The sequence below is a fragment of the Cetorhinus maximus genome, chromosome 18 (assembly GCF_964194155.1).
Source record: "Cetorhinus maximus chromosome 18, sCetMax3.hap1.1, whole genome shotgun sequence".
In the NCBI taxonomy this organism is placed as follows: Eukaryota; Metazoa; Chordata; class Chondrichthyes; order Lamniformes; family Cetorhinidae; genus Cetorhinus; species Cetorhinus maximus.
This window is the reverse complement of record NC_135896.1, coordinates 24,658,327-24,678,487: the sequence shown is the minus strand read 5'-3', so window position 1 is coordinate 24,678,487 and position 20,161 is coordinate 24,658,327. Positions and strand designations below refer to the sequence as shown.

The 20,161-nt window shown below is 41.3% G+C and overlaps 2 protein-coding genes across 2 annotated transcripts in view; both read left to right on the top strand.

Annotated features, from left to right (window-relative positions):
* Positions 1-3,988, top strand: part of LOC144692999 (sodium/potassium/calcium exchanger 4-like) — a 278,798-nt gene extending 274,810 nt beyond the window's left edge. The window contains exon 16 of the mRNA XM_078562236.1: positions 912-3,988. Within this exon, the coding sequence (XP_078418362.1) occupies positions 912-1,064 (153 nt within the window). The 3' untranslated portion in view covers positions 1,065-3,988. The remainder of the gene's footprint in view (positions 1-911) is intronic.
* Positions 3,989-18,400: 14,412 nt separating this feature from the next.
* Positions 18,401-20,161, top strand: part of rin3 (Ras and Rab interactor 3) — a 95,504-nt gene continuing 93,743 nt past the window's right edge. The window contains exons 1-2 of the mRNA XM_078562235.1: positions 18,401-18,952; positions 19,209-19,389. Coding sequence (XP_078418361.1) covers positions 18,903-18,952; positions 19,209-19,389 — 231 coding nt within the window. The 5' untranslated portion in view covers positions 18,401-18,902. The remainder of the gene's footprint in view (positions 18,953-19,208; positions 19,390-20,161) is intronic.

Sequence of the window (20,161 nt, the reverse complement as noted above, 5' to 3'; positions counted from 1 at the left end):
CCTGAACAGGTCTCTTCTCATTTCATCATCTGTGGAGAGAGATAAACAAAGTTAACGGTTCGAATCCATATGACCCTTCTTCAGAGCACATGTCCTTATGACCTTTCTTCAGGTCATATGGACTCGAAACGTTAACTTTGTTTTTCTCTCTCCACAGATGCTGTCAGACCTGCTGAGTTTTTCCAGCAGTTTCTGTTTTTGTTTGAGATTTCCAGCATCTGCAGTATTTTGCTTTTATCTTCTCATTTCATACTGCCTTCTAATCTTTTACATTCATTGCACAGAAAGGGTTGAAAATTGACACAGTTTTTAGAAACAATAGATATAGTAACAAAAAATGAAGAGAGAAAAGACAATCCATGATTAAAATCTCACATGACCAGCAATGACAAATGAATAAAATAATGCTTATAAATGTATGCAGTACAAAGCAGAACAGTTTACCCTGGTGTATTTTGCTTGTGGCCAAATTGTAAGTTTTTTCACCTGCTGATTGTTGCGCCAGCTGAATTGGTCAGATTATTTTCTAATAATGAAGACCTGCAATCATTATGAGCATTACTATGTAGCATTTTACTTTAAAAACAAGGGCAATTCTCATATATTTTGGGAGTTTGTGAGCAACAGTCGCCAATATGGAGGTCAGACAAGTTCCTGCAGTTAACTTCACACAGAGGTAACACATTTCACGTTTCATCAAAATGTTTGCTTTGTTTGCCAGTTTTTGGCGTGAAAATTATTTTAAGGTCTCAACATAATTAATTGCTGGAATTGAAAATATTGGCTGATTCTTAATCTTTAGAACTACCAGCTAAATATATGTTGAAAACTGGCAGCCTCTTATAGATGCATGACAAGGTGACTGCATATACATTCTGCTGTGGTAACTGTGTACATATTTGCGGTTCTAGGTGGCTGGTATCTACATGAATGGATGGAAACTGGATAAAAAACTCGGTATTTATGTGCTCACGCTCTATGCTATTTTCTTGTGTTTCTCAATAATGATCGAATTCAATGTGTTTACCTTTGTCAACCTGCCAATGTGCCGAGACAACATTTAAGCATATTGGAAAGCCACCAGTGATCATCGAGCAGAACTTTCCGAGGCTCTACTTGCATTTCTTTCTTTCATGCATAAAGAATGATTTTTTTGGCTATTTTGAAAGTTAAATGAGCTTTTAACACGGAGCCAAAGCTAATATTTGAAAATAAGACTGCTGACTGTTTGCTGTGTCCAATAAGGAGCTCTCACTCTCTCCTATGGAGCTTTTAAGAAGTACACCTGTAAATTTTCAACTTCTATGACATCTGGAGAACAGTGTTCATCTCGATTTCCTGTTCATTTTATAGCCTCCTGCTTGTGCACACAAGCACAAAATTATAATGTATTAAACAGCAAGAGAGCTAAAAATCACTTTATTTTTCAAGGGACTTCACCACACATGTTTTGCCTGGGAAACAATTTGTTGGGCAGCCCTTTCTGACCTAATTTTTATTAGGCATACTACTTGTGGAAACTTCTCTCCGTTTGTTCAGTGACTTAAAGAGTATATATTGGAATTGTATGGACTTGAACAAGATTATTTGTATATTTGGTGATAGTAACTCCAATGATGAATGAAAATGCTAACATTCTTGTACATTTTAATAGCAAAGTATATTTCCTGATTTTAAGTTTGAATTTTGATTCATAGTATTTTGATATTATGTTATATATACATATACATATATAGAGAGAGCATACTAAAGACAGAGTTCCTTTTATACAAAGAAGAACTTTGTACACATTTTTAAACATTTAATCCATTTGTTCCAGTTCTGATGGACATGGATGAATTCACTCTTGGACTGAATTGTAAAGTGCAATATAGTTCCTGCAACATTTTATGATACTTTGGCAATATAAATATTACTTCTGTATGTTATCCTCACTGCCATATATAACAAGAGTCCCTGAATAGGACTATATGATTTTTTTAAACAAGTCTTTCATTACAGCCTTGGAAAATTGAAGAAAAGGGATGTTAACCCTTTAATTTGTATATTTTCACATTTAATGGTTGCTTTCTGCATGAAAGGCAACTGGCAAAAAGCAAATGAACCTTTCTTGCAGATAAGAGGAACTAAATGTAACGAGATGTAGTTTAGTAGCATCTTTGAAAACATCTTTTAAAAGATGTTATTGTTCCTGTTATTAACTTCTGATCATATATTTACATTTTTTAATGTAAGACTGTCAATGGCTTTTAAAAAAAAAAATCTCTGGGCTGCAAATCATCGTTTTGCTTTAAGCTTCAGACTAAATGCCAATCCTGGAAAATTATAAAATGAACAGACAGAATTAAAACATACATAGAGATTTAATTGTTTACTGCACAAAACTACACATTTCACAGAAATGAATAATGACAATATTAGCAGGATAGGGGATTCTTCGAAACAGGGTGTCACATTTTGTAGCACTGTGACCAGTTTGCAATGAAGCTATTTTGTACTATCTGAAAATGCACACGAACTAATTCTCCTTTTAAAGGGATTCTGATTTTTTTTTTTCCACGCATAGTCATGTCCACTTTTATTCTGAACACAGCCTAGCTTTCAAAACTTTTGAGACCATTTTAGTGGTATCATGGCAATAAAAAAGGCTGTGCTCAAAACTCAATGTTTGAACATTGGTGGTTAAAACTTCATATGTTTATTGATTCAATCTTTATAATTCCTGGCTGTTTGAGCAGTTCAGTGGATTGTTGAACTGCAGTTGCACCTTCTAGTTTCTTTACCAGCCGAGGGATGGGCACGGAATGCATACAATGTGCTGGCACAGTACGAGCGATGTAAAGTAGTATTTCATATTGTGCAGTTTACAAAGGGTTCTCCAAATGGACACCTTCAGATAACCAGTTTAATTCTCACCAAACCAATATTTTAAGTGAATTCAATATTTTAAGTGAATTCAACGACTGCTGTAATAAGATGTTGACTTGAAAGGATTACCATCATAATTGAAATGATTACCAGTGGTTAATGAGTAAATGCGCTGCATGCTCTGATATGGACCCATTTAGACCAGGAAAGTCCCAGATTTGATTCCTTGGTTGGTTCGTTGATCTCAACTGGGACAGCCACAGCTTTGAAGGGGTAAATCATCCAGGGTCCCCTCTCCTGACCAACATCCAGTGGCCCTTGTCTGGGTTCAGACTAGACCGGTTGCCCAGAACTGGAGGGCTTCTCACACCCATAGCTCTGAACCCCAACATGAGCCAGCATCTTCAGGAGAGAAAATTCCAGGGAAAGGAATATCCAGTTTTCAACTTTCTGTACAAAAGTAAAATACTGTGGATGCGGGAAATCTGAAATAAAACGGAGAAATATTGGAAATACTCAGCAGGTCTGGCAACGTCTGTGGAGAGTGAAGCAGAGTAAGTGTTTCAGGTCTGTGACCTAGCATCGAAACTGGGAATGTAATAGAGCCACTCACTTCCTCCAAATAAAAGGTGTTGCTACCAGTATCCATGTGGTCCTGGCTATCTCTGCCTCTTTGTGGAATATGTCGAACATTCTTTGTTCCCGTCATACACAGGCTGTTTCCCTCACCTTTTCTTCCAATATATTGATGACTGTATTTGTGGTGTTTTCTTGCCCTCTACTGGCAAATTTAATCGGCTTTGCTTCCAATTTCCACCCTTCTCTCACCTTCACATGGTCCATCTCTGACTCTTCTCTACCCTTCCTTGACCTTTCTGTCTCCATTCCTGGGGATTGGCCTCCAACTAATATTCACTGGGCTGGATTTTACGTTCCCCTGCCCACGGGTTTGAAGGCAGGGAGGATTGTTAAACCCAGTGGGTGGCATGCCCACCACCTTCCTGCCGCCTCTGCCCCCACCACAGTTATACCAGCTGTAGGGATGGCGTTGGGCCAGTGGGCCAACTGAGGTCCTTGAGTGGGTAATTGATTCCCACTTAAGGCCCCGACCCCACTATAACTTGGACAGGCCTCCTGGGTTGATTGGAGGGCTCCCCAAGGTGTTATCCCTCCCAGGCTGCCCTCTCCCCATGGATTCTCAAACCCCAGCCATCCCCCACCCTTCTTGCGTACCTGGTGAGACCCCCAAACACTGACCCAGTAACACGATCCAACACCGCATGCCTCTGTTCCAAAGTTCTGGAGAGCTGGTGGCCCCTGATTGGCTGGCAGCTCTCTGAGGTGGGACTTCCTGTTTCTGGGGGTGGAAATCCTACCTCCTGTCTATTAAATAACCAATTGAAATGGCTGTGGGTTAGTCAGCATTCCTCTTGGAGGCTTCCCGCTCCCCCCACCCCCCCAACTTTTTAGGCTGCGGTGGCATTTATGGCTTCTCATATAATTCAGCCCACTGACTCCAATGACCACCTCGGCTACACTTCCTCACACTCTACTTACTGTACGGAATCTATTCCATTTCCTTGGTTTCTGCATCTGTGTCGCATTCTGATGATGCAACCTTCCATATTAGTGCTTATGTCTTCCTTTTTCCTCAGTCAAGGATACCCTGTGGTTGACAGAGTCCTCAACTGTGTCCGTTCCATTTCACCTACTTCTGCTCTCACATCACCACCCTCAGAACCATGATAGGGTTCCCCTTATCCTCACCTTCTACCCCACCAGTCTCTGTATTCAATGGCTCATGCTCTGCCATTTCTGCCACCTCCAGCATGATGCCACCATGAAACATGTCTTCCCTTTCCTGCAGTTTCAGCATTCTGAAGGGGCCGTTCCCTCCACAAAACTCAGGTCCATTCCTCAGTCACCCCTCAATATCTCCTTCCTTCTTAGCATCCAAGGCCCAAAACACTCCTCCTAGGTGAAGCAGTGATTTATTTATATTTATTTCAATTTACTATACTGTATTCGCTGTTCACAATGTGGTCTCCTCTACGCTGGGAAGACCAAATGCCCACTGGGTGACCTTTTTGTGGAACAATTTTGTTCGGTCCACAAATGACACCCCCAAGCTTCTGGTCACCTGTCATTTTAATTCTCCATCTTGCTCCCACTCTGACCTCTCTGTCCTTGGCCTGCTGCAGCATTCAAATCCAGCTCAACATAAGGTTGAGGAACATCACCTCATCTTTCGACTGGACACGTTACAGCCTTTTGGTCTCAACATTGAGTTCAACAATTTGATATCATAACCTCTGCCCCATTTTGCTCTTTTTCTCTTTCGTGTTGCTCTCTTTTTTCCTTTTACTTGCTTTTGGGTGGCAACTATTCATCATCCTGCCGTTCACACCTCCTCTAGACACTCCTTTTGTTCTGTAGTTGTCCCATTGCCACTCCCTTTGGCCCTGCACCATGAACCCTTTTGTCAATTAATCTCTCCTGCCCTCCACCCTGTCACAGACTTTCCCTTTTGTTCTTTTTCTCACCATCACCACCCCCCCCCACCTCCCTCAAACTTTCACTTATTCAAAATTACATTTCTAACTTTTCCAAGTTCCGATGAAGAGTTATTGACCTGAAGTATTAACTCTTTTTCTCCCTCCATGCGCTGAGTATTTCCAGCATTTTCTGTTTTCATTTCAACTTTCTGTGCTATTTTGTGAAAATGCTGACCAGGGTTTACATAAGAAGTTGTCAATCGCTGCCAGATTGAAAAGGTAGACATTTCAAGTTACAGTTTGTGAGCTCAATGCCTGATAATTAATTGTTGGAACCAGGAACATTCAAGTGATTTATTGAGATAGGGTACATGCAAATGAGAGTATTGTCTGGTTTGGTGATCGGTAAACGAAGGACAGCATGGTGGCATGGGATGGTAAGATATGGTTTCAGTCTCATGCTTGCCCTCAGGGCTAATACTTGATCGTGACTGTGATATTACAGTGAGGTAGTGAGTGCTGCCTAGAGAAAATCAGAGGAAGGAACATCCTGGATGACTCTCATGCACATCACAGTCAGAGCTGGTGAAAGTGGTTACATTTGTTGCGACCATCCTAGGAGGCAGGGGCGAAAATTAAGTTAAAAGAACAAAACAAAAATACCAATGCACCTAGGACTCATTCACAGGAGCTCATTTTTCAGTCCACCCTTCAACATCCAAACGATACCCAAAGAGGAGCAAATGGACAAGCGCAGAATCAGAAATGAATCAATAACAGTGACACACTCACAGACATACCAGGACTGCACAGCGTCTCTAAACCGCAGGACCACAAGCAGGACATACTCCCTCAGGCTCTGACTCAGCTGAATTCTAAAGACCAAGTGAAAACAAACTGTTTCAACCCTTGAAACCAATATCGCTCCCATTGAGAACAAACCCTGACCAAGAACCCTTTTTTTATATATCAATGCACTCCTCCAACAGGCAGCTTGTAATCAAAATAAAAGTCTGGAGTGAGAAATTTGGTACATCAAGCACATTCCATTCCCACTAATTCTGAGATTAATCTGTCCTGGATGCTCCCCTTCTCCTGTAATCAGTGGATTCCACAAATATTTATATAATGTATTGAAAACAGAATTTTAAAACCTGAAACATTTTTAAATTATTTGTTCTTGGGATATGATGACACTGGCGAATCAGTATGAATTGCTCATCCCTTCGTGCTTGAGGAATTCCTTCAGGAACTATGAATAAACCACACAGGGAACTGGTGTCACATGTTGGATGTACCAGGTAGAGGTGACAGATCTGCTTCCCTGTAGTACCTTAGTAAACCAGTTGGGTTTAACCAAAACGAAAAGTACCAGAAAATTGACAGCACAGCTTAGAATCGGTGATTGAGTGAGTGAGGCAGTGTAATCCAGTGAGTGGCAACTTTTTATATAAATGCTGCCAATCTGCATTGTTGCAGTTCAAACTACTGAGTTTATTTTTTCAACTAACACATCACTTTGTGGACAACTGTTGAAATCAATGACAGGTTAATGGGGACAGCAGGTGAGGGTTGGAATAACATTTCAATTTAATGGAAATCATGAAATAAGTCGTTTTTTTTCCACAAATGAAGATTCAAGGTTATATTATTGGATTTTTGAGTGTTCTCAAAAATGTAAAGTTTTATAATTAATGGAACATTATAATTAAGGACCTGTTGTAAAAAGAGCTGATGATTATATTCTTGAATTGGGGTCAGGAGTGAAAAGAGAAAATAATATTTTTCTGGCATGTCCTTTTACTGTATTTGCTGTTAATATTTTGACTAAATCCTGTGGAGAGTTTATTAAAAACTTGTTATATAAGTATAGTGAGCTTTTCTTAGATATTTTTAAACAATTCATGCATTCTGCATTGTTGCTGAAGTTTCCAAAGCCAATCTTGCCCAAGTACAAGATGTTATGTACTGAGAAAGGGTCATGAGATGTCAAGTCACGTTCTCTCGACAGATGCTGTCTGATCTACTGAATGTCTCCAGAACCTTCTGTTATTGTTTCAGATTTCAAACATCTTTAATATTTTGTTTTTCATTTGCTGTTTGTGATGTATTGTCTTATTCAGGTCAACCACTTCCATTGCCATCCATGTGTGGCCTATAAAATTCCGGTGTTTATTGGAAATATTGAATATTACTTGAAATTATCCAACTTTTCATTAAAAACTGACTCAAGTAAAATTAAACTCATAGATTATTTTATATGTCCCACATATTTAATTATCAAGGATACGGATGATGCTGTTATCTTAATGAAAGCAGTGTTCCCTCCCTACCAGTGTCTCAATCATAACTGCTGAGTTTATCCTCTTTATCTTACACAAAACGTTGATATAAACACTGCATTCCTATGTCCATTTAAAAATTTAGGATTGCAACTTCCCCCACTCCCTATGAATCAGGCAGTAGCCAGTCCCTCACAGTAAACACTGAATCATACAGTGCCATATTGCTCACATTAAATCAGATAAATGCCCTGTTCCTCAGAGTGGATGTTGAATTTGAAAGCACCGTGTCCCTCAGATTGAATCAGGTAATGCTCTGTCCCTCACAGTAATCTCTGAATCAAACAGTACTCTGTTCCTCAGAAGCTTCAAAAATCTATTGTGTCCCAGTTCACAGCAGTTTGTTTAGACTGGCTCAAAGTGTTATCTCAGATATAAATGAGTGAAGCTTCAATCCGATTCCTAAAAACGGTGCACTTAAAATACTTCAGAACATTTTGAGTGAGGCCAGACACCCAAAATGTCAGGTCTCCCTCAAGGGGGAGTATATTATGGACAATCCTTTTCTCTAGACTAAAGTAAAATCTCTGGTGGCACAGGCTTATAGGAACCAACTCTGATAGACGAGATGAAAGAAATATCCGGTTAGTTATTAAATTTTTGGCCTAACCTAAATTGTTTGTCTTATATATCTTTTGGCTTATTTTTACGTAAGATATGATGGGATGAAAAGCAATTTCTTTTTTAAGCTTTGATTCTTGTGCTTTTGAAATTGCATGCTGAAAGTTTCACCAAAGTTGAAAAATGAACACCAATTATTCATTGTCACAAGATAATTATGGTCATCATATTATTTGCCCATGATCGGTTTAATATTTTGGATCTGCACTGTTTTTAAGGCTGTCATTAAAACAATCCTTGTAACTTTGTACAGGCCTTTATTTGAATTTTATATGATGATTATAAGTGACAGTCCACAAGGGGAGTCTGGCTCACACCAATATTGATGCTGTTATTGTTATGGAATTACAGTGATACGGAATAACTGCCTCAACAAACTTTTATTGAAAAAAATGAAATAAAATTGGAGGTTGCAAAGACATGAACTTCCCACCATTTGGAGGCATGAACTCATAACGCCCGTTTCAGACCACATCACTTTCACATGACATTGATGTGGTGAGTGATGCATGACTTCTTCCGTCTTTCAAGCATAACAGAAATGGTTTGCCAAATACTTTTTTCTTGAAGTCATTGCCCATTTACAGGCACAGTTATACAGCTGTTGAAGATGCAAATATTTGTTTGAGAAGATTTTACAGCTAATGGTTCTTTGGAGCCCAAACTTGTTATTGAATTTTTTAAAAATCTGCAATGCCTGGCTCTTTGGGTCAGTTGGTAGCACTGTTGTCTCTGTGCTACAGGGTTGTGGGTTCAAGCCCCACTGCAAGGCTTGAATGGGTATCGTGGCTGACATTCTAATGTAGTACTAAAGGAAGGCTACATTTTCAGAAAGTCACTTTTTGGATGAGACGTGAGGGTAGGTTTTCTTGATCCAACAACTGGGTCGATTGATCCCCTGGGTCCATCAAAATCAGGTGGAATCCTTTGTGGCATATACATTTTCACTTGCTCAATTTTCCTACATGTGTGGCACTGATCCAATAATCTATTTGCAGGATCAGGAAAATCTGCCGCATTAAATTGAGGACCGAACTGACAGTTCATGCAGGTATAAACAATCCAATGTGCTAGCTGAGGAGCAGCAGGGAGTTGTCCCAGCCAACATTACCTCTCAAACACAACAGATTCACTACTCATTCATCTCTGCTGTTTGTGAGATCTTGTTGTGTGCTGCATTTTCCCACATAATAGTAATGAGTGCATTTATTGGATTTGATTGAAACACTTTGGAGCTTGATGAGGTGCTATACAAATGCAAGTTCTTTCTTTAATTCTGTTAAATTTATCTTTCACTCCAGAACTAATTTGAAATGGTCTAAATGATTGGAAAAGCATAGGCTTAATCCCAGGACAGAAACATAGTATGTTAACTGGGTATTGACTAGCTGCTTTTTTTGGACTTGTGTACAGTTTAGAACTAATCTCAAGCTATCAAGTATCATTTCCTCACACTTTAGATTTCTATCTTAATCTATATATTCTCTTATAAAAATGGCAATATGTGTAAATTGTAAAAGTCATGCAATAAATATTTATTCAAATGCATATCTAGAATAATTATAGAATGAATGCGACCTAATACACTGTGAATGCCACTTGATGTGAGTTCCTGTGTATAAACTGAGATTATATTATATAAAAAGTGTAATTATTTGAATGTATTACCTTGCCATGACTGATGGGTGTAACAGAATGCTTATGCATTATGTTGTATCCAGAATAACCTACAAAAAATCCTTTATCAAACAAATGTACATTGATATATGAATCCTTAAACAATATTTGACATGTAATGCAACGTGCATCTTTAAATAAAGACTATTAATACAACTGTATATCAAAGCAACTGAACTGTTTCTGTCTAAGAATGTAAGGCACATGTAATCCATTGGTGGATTAATACGGAGCCTTTAATGCAAGGGGGATGGGGTATAAAAGTAGGTAGTCTTGTTACAACTATACAGGGCATTGGTGAGACCGCATCTAGAGTACTGTGCATAGTTTTGGTCTCCTTACTTAAGGAGGGATATACTTACATTGGAAGCAGTTCAGAGAAGGTTCACAAGGCTGATTCCTGGGATGAAAGGATTGGCTTATGAGGAAAGGTTGGGCCTATGCTCATTGGAGTTTAGAAGATTAAGAGGTGATCTTATTGAAACATATAAGATTCTGAGGGGGCTTGACAGGGTAAATGCTGAGAGGATGCTGCCCCTCCTGGGGGGGGATCTAGAACTAGGGGGCACAATATAAAACTAAGTGGACTCCCACTTAAGAATGAGACAAAGCGGCGCATCTTCCCTCAGAGAGTCGTTAGTCTTTGGAATTTTCTTCCCCAGAGAGCAGTGGAAGCTGGTCATTGAATATAATCAAGGGTGAGATAGACAGATTTTTAATTGACAAGTGAGTCCAGGGTTATGGGGGCAGGAAAGTTAAGGCCACAATCATATCAACCATAATATTACTGAATGGCAGAGCAGGCTTGAGGGGCCGAATGGCTAAGGGAAACAGAACACCAATTGATCTTGGGTCCAGTTTCCACAGGTTATGGTCCCATTGAATGGAATGCATATTTAAACAATCAAGATTACATTTTGAAAACATTTGTTTATTTTAATACTTTAACATGGAATTTTTAAGTTATTTTATTTCATTTATGTTTTCTTCATTTGAAAGTGATGAGCTTTTTGGTGATATCTGTGGAAGTAAACACTTACATAAAAATTACAACATGGAAACAGCAGAGAACACTACCACCTACAAGATCTCCTCCAAGTCGTACATCATCCTGATTGAAAACATCTCGCCATTCCTTCGCTGTCGCTGGGTCAAAATCCCCCTGGAGTTCCCTAATAGCACTGTGGGTGTACCGACACCACAAGGAATGCAGCAGTTCCACCTTCTCAAGGGCAGTTAGGGGTGGGCGATAAATGCTACCCTTAGCTGCGACACCTGCTTCCCTTGAATAAAAAGAAACTGGTTACTTTGTCCAACCAGTCCCTATCTACCAGCTTCTATCACCTGCTGGCTGGAATAGCCCAGCCAACTTTGTAAACGTGTAACAAATACCCTGATTCATGAAGCTTACCGCAATGCACTGCAACCCACTTCTTGTCACTTCTAACATTACATAGCCTCTGCTTATAACATGGGTAGACTTTAACTATCTCTAATAGCAGTGTGACTATTCCGGCTGCATCATCACAATGGGATCTATTTTCATTTCATTGTCATTTCAGCAATTTGGTGGACACCTTATTAAAATTTTTGAATTGGCATAAGGTGCACTGTTATAGTCTAAGAGACATGGCTGTTGAAGACATATAGCTTCACAAATATATACTAAAAATGAAATTTGCAGTGCAGTGTTAATTTAGCTTGATTTGCCATGGAGTGGTAGAATGTACGTTCATGTCAGTGACTCTTAGAATCAGGCAGTTGATAAAGACAGGGACTCAACATCAGCTGATATTTCCTAACATAAGGGGAAAATCTACACCCTCGACCCCCCCTCCTCATCTGACAATGGGGTGGCAGGCTGTCTTTGTGCCTGGGGGAGTTGTACATGAAACAAAGGGGCTAATAATTACTTGAAAAAATGTCAAAAATGCTCATTCAATACATATTCTGCATTCTGCCATGAAATGCAAATGCTTTAATAATAACCCTGCACCAAAGGCCAGCATTTGCATTTCAAATATGGAATGAATTTTGAATCATTTTTAAATTGCTTCTCAAGCAGTGACAAATACTCCCACTAGCTCGGTCATTATCTGTAACAGGATTGTATATTTCGGAGATTATTTAATCACCATATCCCTCCCTCCTAGTACTGCAGATGAGAAAATTCAATTTGGCAAGTCCTGTGTCTGGGAATATGAATGAGTTGTCATGTCCTCTACTTCAAGCTCCCCAGTGGAGCCAGGCGCAATAGAAGTTAAAAATACCACCCATTATTTAAATGATACATTTAATAATCTAGTTTCTGATTGGCTGACAAAGGATTTTAATCAATGCGATCAGACTCTTTGCATCTCCTTTAATCAGATGGAATTCCTGAACCCACGGAACGCCAGCCTCCAAGTGTTTTTTTTTAAAAGCTCAGTTAAAGTCTTCCTAAAAGATTTTAGTGACCAGCCTGCCTCCTGACAGCAGGGTGGCTGTCCACCCCTTGACCCGCCTCCTCTAATACTAGGAGTCGGGGGATTGGGGGTCAGGTCTGACATTTTTAAGGTTTTAATCTTCCCATCCGCCACTGACTCATCCAACTTTAGGATGTTAAGATTCCCCCTACTGAGTCACCTCATATGATACCATGGAAACACTTGTACATCGAACACCCAGAGGCATATGCCTAGCTAATGAATGTTTATCCCAATAACGGAGTCAAACTTAGAAATCCACGTACAACTCAGTTGCTTAAGATTGACCCAGTTGGTCTTTTAACCAGGGTTATTATTACTGTGATTTTTAATTTTGCTGCCAATTTCATGCCGCTTCCTACCTCTTAACACTGTCAGTTGCCTCAATACTCAGTAGGGGAACCCAATAGCGTTGTTCACAAACTACATGGTGCAGCCAGCCTGCTCCACTTAAAGGCAAACTGTCCCTTGTAAAGGGAAGCTGCACCGAAGAATATTGCCGAAATTGAAATTATGCCAAACTGAACCCCAGGGCAGAGGGAGACTTCCAGAGTGATGGACATCCACTGAAGGCCTTATTGGTGAAGGTGGCAGCAAGAGAGACACTATTAAGTATATTCAAGGCTGAGATAGACAAATTTTTAATCAGTAAGGGAATCAAGGGTTATGGGGAAAAGGCAGGAAAGTGGAGTTGAGGATTGTCAGATCAGTCATGATCTCATTGAATGGCGGAGCAGACTCGATGGGCCGAATGGTTTACTTTTGCTCCTATGTCTTATGGTCTTATGGTTCCATGGGAGGCTAGGAGCCCTCAAGGACCACCCTCAGAAAAGGGTAGGAGCAGAGGGCCAGGAAGAGTTTGGACCCAGGCCAGAGTCTGGATCCAAGGAATTTCATAAAGTCTGTTTAGAAATTCAATTTTTAATCAAATCATAATTGTTATTTCTGAGTTTGTAAAAGCAACAAACTGTCACGCACCTGTGTTCAATAGTTATTGAATGCAGACTTACAAGAATAGAATTCTTTTCAACATTTACATTCTGAAGTCCTGATAACTATGGAAACAGTACCAAAAGCAGTCTAATGATCACACACAGATAGTCAAAGTCAGTGCATGTATCTTCACATACATGTCTTTCCCACCACACCACCAGTTTCTTATGCTGCTCAATGCAGCATACCCCAGCACTAACATAGCAGCACTCCTGGTACTCAGGACTCACCTAACAATCAGATACTCCATCTCGCTCAAACACACCTACCAATGCTTCCAGCATCACACCCACCTCTTGCTGCCTCCACATACTTCCAGCTTTTCAGCTATGGTAGGGACATCAGCCAAACACAGCATAATGCAACCACCAACATTCTTTCCTCCCTCTTGCAGGACTAGGTAGCACACAATAAAAGGGAGCAGAGCAGAACCTGTGTGGGGGACAAGGATGCCTGCATTTCCTGAGCCTTTCAGAGGAGTTGGTTAGCAGCATCATGGAGCCATCGGCAACAGAGCCTGCAGCATCCAACATCACTGAGGACATGAAGGATGACAGCACCTTCCTTCTTTACGTCCCTTCTCAGCTCCATCCTTGCCCAACAACCACAGTTTCAGTCTGTGTCTATTCATAGAGGCTCAATGAATCCCCAGTTAATGTCCACTACCTGCACACAATTAAATATAATAAATATACAATTAACACCCGGCACACCCTCATTCTTCTATCTAGTATGATGAGCAAGCTGCTAATGGCGTGATCATGGACGTTTTGCTTTACACCCCACCCCTGCTCCCCAAACACCAGCCTTCCCCTTCTGCTATCAGACACGAAGGAACTGCTGTCTGCCCAGTGACAGCAGCCTAGAGAACACTAGTCCAGCAATGATGAAGAGGCCTCATCATTTGGTTTTACACTGGCAGCAGCTGAGGTACTGGCACTGCACATACCTAGGAGTCTGATATAGAGATAGAATCAGTACATGGTGGCAGGCTGTCTTAAGTGCAGGCTAGCTGAGACACATTCTAGCCTCACATGCTGCTAGTCCCCCTGTTGAGCATTCAGCCAGCCAGCAGCAGGGGCCACCCTCAACTGAATGCTACAATCATTCAACCTCGGAGACAGTATGAGGTTTAACTGCTGCTGCCCCGACAGGACCGGATGTGGGTTAACTGAGTCACAACCCCATGCCTGAAAACAGTAGCAATTCACTTTTTAGCCCAGTATGTTCCATAGTACCTAACAAATAACTTGTATTTTTCTAGTGCCAAAGTAATTACATCCTTATTATATTGGGATGTAATAAAACATCCCAAGGCACTTCACAGGAGCATTACCAAACAAAATTTGACACCGAGCCACACAGAAAAAGACGTTGGGACAGGTGGCCAAAAGCCTGGCCAAAGAGGAAGATTAGAAAGAGCATCTTCAGGGGAAGAGTAGTAGGAAGGTGGAGATGTTTTCTGAGAGAATTCCAGACCTTAGGGACTGTCCAGCTTAATGCGTGGCTGCTAATGTTGGATCAGGGATGCGGAAGAGGCCAGAATTGGAGGAGCACTGAGATCTCAGAGGGTTGTAGGGCTGGAAGAGGTTACAGAGTTAGGGAGGGATGAGGCCATGGAGGCAATTGAAAGCATGGGTGAGAATAAGTCATAATAGTTGGAAGTAAACAGGTCGTAGATACTTGCATAATTCAACACACCATGTTGAGAAGTGCTCAAAGGCAGAGCTGAGTTCATCTTTGGTGAGGTGATGCAGAGAGCTTGAGCGGAGAGTGAAGTTATGCTGCAATTAGCTATAGCAGCGATAGGTTTCACACTGGCATTGTGCATCCTGCCCCTCAGCGGATAGTTCTGCAGCTGCCCCGTTGTGAGAGATTGGAGTTGGCGGGGGTGGAGAAGGCTAGAGAGAGGCTTTTCCTATAAAGAACTGGAAGTTTGGTTGAGCTCTGTCCAGGCAAAGGGGTCATTCACTTGTACTTACATGTACTTAAAAGGCAAGGACGTTAATCTATATATGGCACATAGCAATGATTTGCCCTTCCATCAAAGCTGCTGGTCAAGAACCTTCCACTGCAGGCCTTATTGCAACTTTCACAGAGGAAACCAGACGCTCCATGGTTGGCTGTTGAGAATCTCATACTGTGCACCAGTACACCTGCTAGCAGTGGTCTCCTGCATCCTCTCAGCAATGTGGCAGGTTGTGCGATGCAGCCTCTATTTGCTGGGTCACCTCTATGACACTGTTCTGAATGCGGGGGCGCTGGAGCCTTCAGCTCCATCCTCTGGCTGTTTTGACCCAGGCTTGCTCTCTGGCCAGGTGTGTCCTCTGCTGTCCTTTCTACCACTCACCGCTGATGCTCTCTGTGAAGTGAACTTAACCTGGCACTGGCAGCATTTATCGTCCCTTCTGGCAACCCAAGCCCCAAATTGACTGCCACTCTCACCAGTAATGCTGGTTCTTGTTAAAGAGGGAGCGGCTGATGCTGCAGGCTGGTGAGGCTGGTTTGGCTTGTTTTTGTCCACAGCAGTGGCCAGTAATGTAGAGGAACCCACAAATAGAAAGAAGGAACAATGGTTAACAAGTATTCGGCAGGTTAAGAAGTTTCAAACAGGTGGAGTGCCTAGGCATCACCAAGTTGCCCAGCTCCCCTCCCCCCCCAACCAAGGACAGTCAGAAGAAAGGAGGAAAAGGAAGAAACCCAGCAGGCTCGAAGGGCTGAATGGCCTACTCCTGCTCCTAATTCGTATGTCGGCTCCTTGCCCCATGGAACTAAGAACCACAACGGAAGCTGTCCATCCTCCTGCAGGTGTTGTGTTCAGCAGGGAGAAGGGTAGGTTATTAGTGTTTGGCTCCATGTAAAGCATGCTGACACGTGTGTGGCAAGCAGTGCACAGAATGAGGAGGTGTTCCCAAGCAGGAAAAAGTGGCAATTGCTGGCAAATACCAGAAAAGATCAGAGCTTTCTCTGTTCAACCAAGTGACAGCAATGTGCTGCATATGCAGCCGTGAGGGCAACAACAGCTGTTGAATGTGTAGCTGAAACCTGAAGGAGGGTAGGCTTCATATCCTTCGCTCATTAGAGTATTAGCAGATGGCGAGGAGGATGGAAGTGCTCTGGGGAGAGCATGTGGCAAGGTGTGGTGCAGAGAAGGAGACATCACAAGAAATAATTCTTACCTTGGTTGTGCATGTCAGATCATTGAACTTTTTACAGCATTGCCAGTGTATCTAGTGGAAGTCTCACTGTGTTTACTTGCTCTGAGATTATTCTTCAGACAGTTGCTATCCCTACCTTTGGACTTGAGTCCTACTGGAGGGGAAGATGATGACTGCATGCTGACGCTTGTTCTTTCAGGATCTCCTCATCTGACAATCTTAATGCCTTTGTCTATCCCATAGTGGACCTTCAGTTTCATCTCCCAACAAGCAAAGCAAAAATGAAAACAATGTCCTCACTTTCAGAGGCTGCATTTCACTTTAAAAAATGCAGTCTCTCTTCTTAATGATGCTGGCACCCCCCAATACCACCCCACCCCATCCCCCCCGCACCTCACCCAACCCCCAACAAAACCACTGATGGCAAGTTGCCCATCTATGTTGGAAAACTCATGGGCCACTTACCCGTCCTAGACTAATGAGACAATAAATGCCTAAAATTAAAAGCTACTCACATCCATGTAAGGTAGTCAAATATAAACTATTCACCTTTCCTCTTTTGAGCTTGAGTGTGCGTCGTTTGCTACAAAAACAGAACTTTGACTAAAAACAATACTCCCTGATTAAAAAAGGTGTTGATCATTTCACGGTTTTTTTTTTAACCACCAGAACTGGGGACAGATTATTTATCCAGTTTATCAGCAGGATTTTCCTCAAGGAAGGTTTTCGCACTGCCTGCAAATGTAAAACTGGTTCCATGTAGAAAACTGGCCAATTTTCATTTCCATTGATCTCAGGTGGTTTCCACGATTGTTGTATGATCTGTAACCCCAGACTAATGTCTAGGCAGCAAATTTCTTCACTCTCCACCCATGCATATGACACAGGGAGGGAGTGAGTAATCAGCTTAGCGATATTGAAAATCAGGCAAATGTATGGTTTGGAGTCACAATTCGCTATGGGCTTAGCTTTGTGCTGTAAGCATAGCTTTATAGCCAGTGATTTCATATTTTGTGTTCAATATTGCTCATAGGAAGAAACAGGGATATCTCTGCACCTTAAATTTGTAGTTACTGTCAAAAATCAATTAGAGGTCTTTTGCAATATATGTTCTTTGAATATTAATCTTAACACTGCATATAGTGAATAAAAATAAATCAATGGTCATTCATTTATTGACTAAAAAATACAGAGTGATGAAGGGCTGTATTGTGATCCGATTCCTTGGGGAGAAGAAACTTTGAACGAATTCCCCTGTTTTTGTCCAAGCTGCTAAGGGTTAAAAAACAAGAACGGAAAGCCTGAGATTCCTATGGCACAGCATTTACGGAACTCAGCTTTATGCCACCCATGGAAACAGATATTGCCTAAAGCTGTTCATGGACAGGATACCAGATTCCACCACACATGATACCATGAGGTCTGAACTTTTTTTAATAAAGGTTTCTACCGTCCGTCACATCCTTTCTGCTCAGTATATTTTGCAGCCAATCGTTTTATCTTGTTACGTGTTTTGAAAACCTTCTGTCTAATCACACAAACTATGTTTGGGTTTGTTCTTGTGAAATTTGCTGATGCAGCTCTCTTTGCCAATTCACTGAAGCAAATTAAACAGTTTCAAAACTTTACAGACTGCCACTGCCTCGATTTAATTGGTACGTGCGGGAATTATGGAGACCGTCTGGTTTTATTTAGGAAGATGATTGTTTGTGTGTGTGTGTGTGTGTCTGTGAGGGTGGGGGTGGGGAAGGGGGAGGGGATGTGAATAGGAAGGCTTACTCACCCTTAAAGACTTTCTCAGAGTGTGCAATGGCATCAGAATAGTCTTAGCAATGTGGCCGCATTTGTTAAAAAAAAAATAACACATTTGCTTAGTTTTGACTCAGAGTGCTTTTACCAGGTTTAAAGCAGATTTGGCTCCAAAAGTTGTCAGATGAAAAAGCTCCTCCCACTTTTTGTGAAAAATTCTGAGCCAGGAAAGCTTGAGTTAGAAATACTGAAAGCTTGACCACTTAGAGCTGCCTCTTCCTGAGATCCCCCGTTTGTTCACAGAACACAGGAAGTCAATGAGAGAGAACCCACAGCATACGCCTTCCTGTACTTCAGCTGTACATTATTACTGTTTAAAGGCTGCATAGTCCAACGCCATCTTTCTGGCTGGGAGGAGAAGTGTGTTATTCTTTTTCACAAAATGTGGAGCCCTTGTGTAGTTTGGAAACTAGAGTGCTTAAGTCAGTGTGCTTCTTAAATGGGTCTGCACAGCGGAGCTGATCGAGGCAAACGATGATGAAGAGAACATCTGGACAAGAAGTGGAAACTGGAGACATGCCAGGGTATGTAGTTTAACATATAACAGACCGATTATTGCTAGGTTAAAAAAAAAACAAAGTGCCTTACTATCCCAGGAGCTTTCTCCTAATGCATTTCACATATTCTTGCATTAAACTGCAGCTTCAACTTTGCAAAGTCTGACTTCACTCATGCTATTGTGTTAAATGATCCAATTGTCAACACTGTGTTAGTGTGCTGATGTGGCCAGTGCCATAGCCACTACGGAATGCAGCAAACTTACATTCTATGTCCATTCAGCCCACTACTAGGTACGAAAGATGAACGCGGACAGCCTCTCACACCTCCTGTCCCCTCACTGCCGGTAGCACATCCAGGTATCAGTATCCTGGATAAACTCATAAGGACTTGTCCAGTGTGGCTTCAGCTCAACATCAGGATGGAAAAAGTCACAGAAATACTCCACAACGAACCACTAGGGGTAAGTCCGTGCTAAGCAGTTATTTCAGGATGAATTAGCAGAGGAGCCAGGAATACAATGACTAGGAGGGGCGCCCTGCTACTATTAAAAACATTTATTTTCTATCAATCTGTAGAGAAGATACAAAAAGAAACTGTTCAGATTTCAGCAGCTAATATTTTTTATCATACATTTTGCTAACTCCTTCCAGATTTAGCTAAACAATGGTTGGAAATCAGGCCCCTGTAGATTAGGTTTGGATCAGCTATCCCAGTGGACCAGACTCTGCTGTCCAAATGATTTAAAAATGATTGTTCTTTGGGAAGCTCCTTTTACTTGTTAGGCATTTTGTTGCTAACAATCAATCCGATTAATATGTTAATTTATCATTTTAGATCACTCTTTGAACAGCCTAAATTATACCTGCGAGTGGCAGTAAGGATTATCCATTTCTCTAAACTGCAGGGTTAGCCCAGGCACCTACAGGGATGACCTCAGAAGTCAGCAATTTGCCTTTTGAGCAAGCTCCATTCTCTTTTCTCTGTAATGAATAAACCACAGACAGCAACACAGCAAAGGTGACTGAATTGTACATCATTGCATACGCAGAAGGAAAAACCAGTAAAACTTGGGAAATTTTTGGTACTGGTCCAAACTGGTCTTGTATACCTTAAAATGGAACTGCAGTTCAGACCAGGGTTATTTACATGCTTTACTGATGTATTTGCCCCTTGCTTGTCGTGAACATTTCTCTGAAGAAGAGTCATAGGGACTCGAAAGGTTAACTCTATTT